The following is a 6957-nucleotide window of genomic DNA, read 5'->3' as shown; positions in this document are numbered from 1 at the left end:
CATTGCATTTGTTCAAAACATCAAATAGGGCGTTGTTAAAGATGATGTATTTTGCAATTTACTCTTATTTTCGCATATGAAAACCTACTTCTGTTATAAATGTTCATGGGAATGTGTCTGCTAACGTAATCACAAAATAAATTGTGGCAATTCTGTCTCACATTTATTGCAGCGTTGCTTGTGGAAATATCAACTCAGCGCAGTAAAATATGATTATTTTTTATTATTACTCAGAAGATGAACCCTATTCGTATGGAGCAAGCCCACCAAAGGGGCCAGTGACTTGAAATTCAAGAATATTTATTATTTATTATTATTATTATTATTATTATTATTATTATTATTATTATTATTATTATTATTATTATTATTATTATTATTATTATTATTATTATTCAGAAGATGAACCCCTATTCATATGGAACAAGCCCACCAAAGGGGCCATTGACTTGAAATTCAAACTCCCAAAGAATATTATGGTGTTCATTAGACAGAAGTAACATAATGTAAAATTGGGAAACAGAAAAATGGAGATAAGTTATTAGAAAAACATATAAATTAACAAATGGATGAATAAATAAAAACGTAAGTGAAATATCAAAACGCAAGTTGAATTGTAGTAGGGTCGTAATGCAATGCATCTTCGCTTGAACTTCTGAAGTCCCAGTTGCCAGACATCCTCCGTAATTATCTTTCTGTTGATGAAGTTAGGGTTTGGTGGCCTTCAATACCAGAGAATTCTAATTTACGGAAAGAAAAGCTTGCAACTCGAGGTAAAGGGTCGGGGGTGGGGGTGGGGTGGAGGGTGTGTTGGACTGGGCAATGAGATTGAGTGAGTGAGAGGTCGATTAATGAATCTGTCTCAGGGATTGATTGCTGTCCAGAGCTTCTGCAACAATGCCATTAAACAGGATTAAATCCTATTCTAGTCTCGATTCTATTGTCTACTCTCATTTGTGCAGGGAGTGCCATTAGACTTGATACATCTCCAAAATCGTGACAGATTTTGCAAATCGGAGACAATCAGTCCCTTAATTGTTCACAATCTCGGTGGCAGTCGACGGAAAATTTCTTTGTGCTTGCAAATCGAATTCGATCTGGGATAATTGCGCCAATGGGACGTTATTGTAAAAGCTTAATAACACGTATTGCTGATTTATTCCTGATTTATCGGCGCGCGTTTTCCTGTCAGTGGTGGAGCTTCAAGCGAGCCTGATTTAGTGGTACACGTATTACTGGCTTGTTGTACTGACCGCATGAATTTGTCGTAGTCAGAAGTCACAGTTCATCATGTTGGATTTTTGTCGTATTGAGATTTCAGACTGCGGCGTAACGCTTTATTTTTTATTATTACAGGCGGACAGTCTCGCCTGTAAATAGATGATGAAGACACACCTTCCATTTGGGGTCTGAACCAGTTTTATGCTTTTCCAGTCTAACAATATATCCACTCAGCCACGCAGAAAGTAAGGGGATTAGAACCAGATCTGTCACGCCATATACCTGGTTTCATATTGATTGATTTACGGATTCATACCTGGCCTAATTTGCCCATATCTATGGTTAAAATACACATACTTCATCACATTGCTGTAGGGGCAGCGAGTGGGTGGGAAAATAAATATGGGTATTGTAGCCCGCTATGTTTATAACGTATCTGCTGGAACATACCTGGTTCAACTTTTGGGCACTCTGCGCTTAAGAGGGTCAAGTGTTGGCCGGGCAAATCACAGGTGAATGGTTGAAATCCACAAAGAGAGTTGACTTTTTGGTATTTTTCAAAATGACCACACATTCGTGAATAGCAGGGCAAAGTTGCATTTTATATTATTATTATTATTATTATTATTATTATTATTATTATTATTATTATTATTATTATTATTATTATTATTATTATTATTATTATTAATATTTGATTAAAAAATACTCATAGTAGCATGAGTCTTGAATTGGAGAAACGAATCCACAGTTATGTATGGGTACATATATTAGAAAATAAATCTCTGCAGAGAGAGCTATTGGTAATCTGTATAACTGTGGACTTGTTTCTCCATTATTATTATTATTATTATTATTATTATTATTATTATTATTATTATTATTATTATTATTATTATTATTATTATTATAAAAAGCCAAAAATTTATGAAAGTCCGTAACAGTCATCAAAAGAACAGACTGCCAATATTTCTCTTACATCTCATTAAGTAGAAACTCGTGCACACCAATATTGATTACCTTTAACAACATTTTCATGCTAAAAGTCGCCTAATGTTTCCTAATATATTCACATTTATATCATAACTATAGTTCAAAGTTACTGTCCCTCTTCCCTATCGCTCATATTTCAAAATCGATAAAAACAATCCATTTTTAATTCCTTTTAATGCAGTGCACTCTAAACATGAATTCATTTATCCCAAAATCATCCATCTAGCCCAGATGACAATTTAACCATTTCTGTTGGTCTTTTAGATTATCTTATTCACCGTTCATTTCTTGGGCTTTTAGGCTCATCCCATTCAATATTAGCAAATATGAATAATAATATAAATAATAATAATTTTAAATTAAGGTCTTTTTTGTTTTTCACTAAATAAATAAAAAATTTCATGAATAATTAGTTTGAATTTTTCCATTTTCTTAATTTTGAAACAAATAAACCATATATATGAATAATAATAATTTTAATTTTTATCTTTTTTTATTTTGAAATAAAAATATGAAAAATCATCATTTGAAGTTTTCTATCGTTTTAATTTTGAAACAAATAAAATCATATATAAATATAATAATTTTATTTTTTATTATTTTTTTTATTTTGAAAGAAATGACAAATATATATGAATAATTATATTTTGAAATTTTCCATCTTTTTAATTCTGAAAGAAATAAAACCGTAAAACGAATAATAATAATTTAAATTTTTCTAGTTTTTTTTTTAAATAAATAAAAAATATATATGTTCTGTCTTTTTAAATTCGAAACAAATAAAAATACATATGAATGATAACAGTTAGAATTGTGTTTTCTTCTTTATTTTGAATTGAATAAAACCATTTCAGAATTTAAAGAAATTATTAGCATTCAATAATCGTAATCGCAAGTCAAAATTATTGTTTTTGAAGTGAGCAAAACTATAAGCATGTGCTGAAATAAGTTTGAAACGAAATGAACTATACCTGAAAAAAAAAAAAATACGATTTTCTCATAAATACAGAAGTTTTAAGCTATCTTGGTGTGGGAGTTAGTTTATGGTTTTTATCAGGTATAGTTCATTAACTTTTATACTTAATTTCTGCACATGCTTATAATATTGCTAATTTCAGAAAATAATTTTAATATAAGATTATGGTAATTATCAGTTATGAATTATTCATAATTAATTAGTTATGATTATTCATAACTAATACTTTCTCTAAGATTCTGAAATGGAATTATTCATTTCAAAATGAAAAAAAAGAAGAAAAATCCAAATTATTGCTCTTTATTTGCTGTTAGAAAAGATAGAAAAATCAAATTATAATTATTCATATATTTTCTTTATTTATTTAAAAATAAAAAAAATAGAAAAATCCGAATTATTATTATTTATATGCTGTTTTACTTATTTCAAAATTAAGATAGAAAAAAATAATTATTCATGTATTTTCTTTGTTTATTCCAAAGTAAAAGAATCGAAAAATCCAAATTATTATTATTCATGTACTGTTTTAATTGTTTCAAAATTAGAAATATAGAAAAATTCAAATGATTAGTATTCATATATATTTTTATATTTAATTCAAAATAAAAAAGCTAGAAACATTCAAATTATTGTTATTCACATTCCGTTTTGTTTCAAAATTAAGAAGGTGGAAAAATTCAAATTATAATTATTCATATATTTTTATATTTAATTCAAAATAAAAAAATAGAAAAATTCAAATTATTATTATTCATATATGGTTTTATTTGTTTCAAATTTAAGAAGGTAGAAAAATTCAAATTATGACCATTAATATTTTTTTGCGTTTAATTCAAAATAAAAAAATTAGAAAAATTCAAATTATTAATATTCATACTCGGTTTTGTTTGTTTCAAAATTAAGAAGGTTGAAAAATTAAAATTATAATTATTCATATATTTTTTTATATTTAATTCAAAATAAAAAAAAAAAAAACTTATTATATTTCATATTTGCTAATATCCAATGGGATGAGCCTAAAAGACCATGCAATGAATGATGAATAAGATAACTTAACAGACCGACAGAAATGGCTTCAATATTATTAGGCTAGATTGGGGATTTTAGGGAAAATGAATAACATACCTATTTGCTTTTGCAGTCCACTGCATTAAAGGAATTAAAAATGGATTATCTTTTTTTTAAAATAAGGGCGACAGGGAAGGGGAAGGGTAACTTTGAATTATAGTTACGATAAATGGGAATATGTCCTAAAATATTACACGACATTTCTCACTCAAATGTTCATAGCAGTGATCAGTATTGGTGTGCACTGAGTTTTAGTTTTCTGTAAAATAAAACTCTTGTGCCAGCTTTGTCTGTCCGTCCGCATTTCATTCTGTCCGCACTTTTTCTGTCCGCCCTCAGATCTTCAAAACTGCTGAGGCTAGAGGGCTGCAAATTGGGATGTTGATCATCCACCCTCCAATCATCAAACATACCAAATTGCAGCCCTCGAGCCTCAGTAGTTTTGATTTTATTTAAGATTAAAGTTAGCCATGATCGTGCTTCTGGCAACGATATAGGGTAGGCCACCACCGGGCCGTGGTTAAAGTTTCATGGGCCGCGGCTCATACAGCATTATACCAAGTCCTCCGGAAGATAGATCTATTTTCATCACTGTGTTTTAAAAGCTTAGTATCAGTTAGATAAGATCTCTGTATTGTATTAAACAGTAACTCTCATATGAAATACAACTGATAGTAATTTGAAATTTATCACTTCATCTCACTGGTTCGCGTCACAATAAAATTTTGTATAACCTAAACAGTGATAAAAGATAATTAATTAGTTTTATTGGTTTTTATCACAAAAACTAAGAACTACTTAGTTTTTACGGCTGATGGAAACAAAATTCAAGTCTTTCATCTAACTGTTGACTTTTCTTCAAGAAAAGTTAGCCATTTTTTCTCATTTCTAGCATTCATTGAAGTTGATGAGAACTTACCAATCATAACTTCATCAGACTGGTTTCGTTATCGTTAAAGCTTTTAGTCAAATTTGATCAATATAATTTAATATGATATAACTTTTTCATCAATAAAATCCGGGAAGGAGATTTACTATATATGCCCAAATAAATCCCAAAAAATGTACAAAGAGACCAGGATTACTTTCTACTACTGATGATAAATAACAAGTAATTAAAATTATTAGGACGATGAAAACTGTATGAATAAATAAATTCATACAATGTCTTAAAACTAAACAAATTAATTTTCTTTAATAATTAAGATTGCATTATTTACCTCCCTAGAAATATTTTAAAAATGTACTAAACCAGATTATTCACCTCTTTTTCATCATCCTTTAAAAAAAACTAAACGAACAAATAAATTCACACAAAATCATAAAACCAGATAAATTCATCTCCTTGAATAATTAAGACTGCATTAACTCCTCACTAGAAATATTTTTTAAAAATGTAAAAAAAAAAAAAACATAGATTATTCATCTCACTGTTCTTCATCATCCTAGAAGCCTGCCCACGCTGAGATGCTCTGACCACTCCTCTGCTGTTGGAGGTCAAGGCTGCGGTCAAAGTCAGGACAAGCATAGATGCCATGATGGGTTTACGTAACATAGTGATCGCGGACTGGTTCCTTCCCCACAAACAGTTCTGTTGAAGGAATAAAAATAAAGTAGAATCAGGTAGCTCACAGTGTAGAGACTTATCATCTATTTGAATTTACACACCCGCAGGCGCGCGCTCGCACTCACACATTTACAAGCAGCCGAGTGGTAGAATGTAGTCACTGTTGTCTTAGGTTGCCGCAAAAGGGAGTTCGAGTCTCCCTGGTGACGAATCGCTTGTCAGTTATAAATTCTTCTTTGGTGTTATTCCCGAGGTTGAGTGAATTGAATATTAAACGGAATTTGTAATGTTTATGAATATAAGAAGCTTGGTTTTAGGCACAACCCTTCTGAGTCTTTGAAAGTGTTCCAAGATGAGGTTAAGAGTCACATGTTTTCTCCGTCAACTGGCTGCAACCCGCTGCAGTCGACTGACTACTAGCCAGAGCAAGTCTCAAGTTCGATTCCGGCCAAGGTCAGGAACGATTGAAGCTTATTTACCTAAAAATTAAATTTTTCTCCAATGCCGAAAGCAGTGAATTGTATACTTAGTTAGTCGACTGTGGAGGTAGGAATAAGACATGTAGCTTGATTTTCATCCTAAATATACTTAAGAGCAGAGGAATAATACTCTCTGGCGCCATCCTTCCTAAGAGGAAAAGACTTAAAAGCAAAATCGTTTGTGGTAATTACAGCTTTAACATTTTCAACAAATGCCAAAGCAGTCTACTTAACGAGTAATATAATAATAATAATAATAATAATAATAATAATAATAATAATAATAATAATAATAATAATAATAATAATAATAATAATAATAATATCAAAAGCAAACTAGGCTATTCATTTCCTTTGAAAAGCTAAGATACATGTCACTTTACCTGTATATCACCCGTATCTTACAGGAAGACTGGACGACTAGTATGATTGGCTCTTCATTATATTCACCTGCGCTGCGCATGCTCAGTCCATTCCTTTTCTCCCTGAAAAGAGGGGGCGTGAGGGAGGAGAGAAGGGGTAGGGGTTTGTAGGAGGAGTTGTTTTTTGGGGGGAGGAGGTTGACATCTTAAGACTTCCCTCTTTCAGCTACAGATGAACAAAATTCTTGATTTTATTGCATATCTCATCTGGACATTTTCATGGGTTTTTTC

The 6957-nt window shown here is 30.6% G+C and overlaps 1 protein-coding gene across 1 annotated transcript in view; it reads right to left on the bottom strand.

Annotated features, from left to right (window-relative positions):
- The window catches only part of LOC136840345 (uncharacterized), a 16379-nt gene extending 9657 nt beyond the window's left edge, over positions 1 to 6722 (bottom strand). The window contains exons 1-2 of the mRNA XM_067107042.1: positions 6688 to 6722; positions 5690 to 5849 (exon numbers count right to left, since the gene is read on the bottom strand). Coding sequence (XP_066963143.1) covers positions 5690 to 5813 — 124 coding nt within the window. The 5' untranslated portion in view covers positions 5814 to 5849; positions 6688 to 6722. The remainder of the gene's footprint in view (positions 1 to 5689; positions 5850 to 6687) is intronic.
- Positions 6723 to 6957: the final 235 nt, after the last annotated feature.

This window comes from Macrobrachium rosenbergii, chromosome 7, assembly GCF_040412425.1.
Source record: "Macrobrachium rosenbergii isolate ZJJX-2024 chromosome 7, ASM4041242v1, whole genome shotgun sequence".
Taxonomy (NCBI): domain Eukaryota; kingdom Metazoa; phylum Arthropoda; class Malacostraca; order Decapoda; family Palaemonidae; genus Macrobrachium; species Macrobrachium rosenbergii.
Note: the sequence above shows the minus strand (reverse complement) of the source record. Positions and strands in the feature narration are given on the sequence as shown.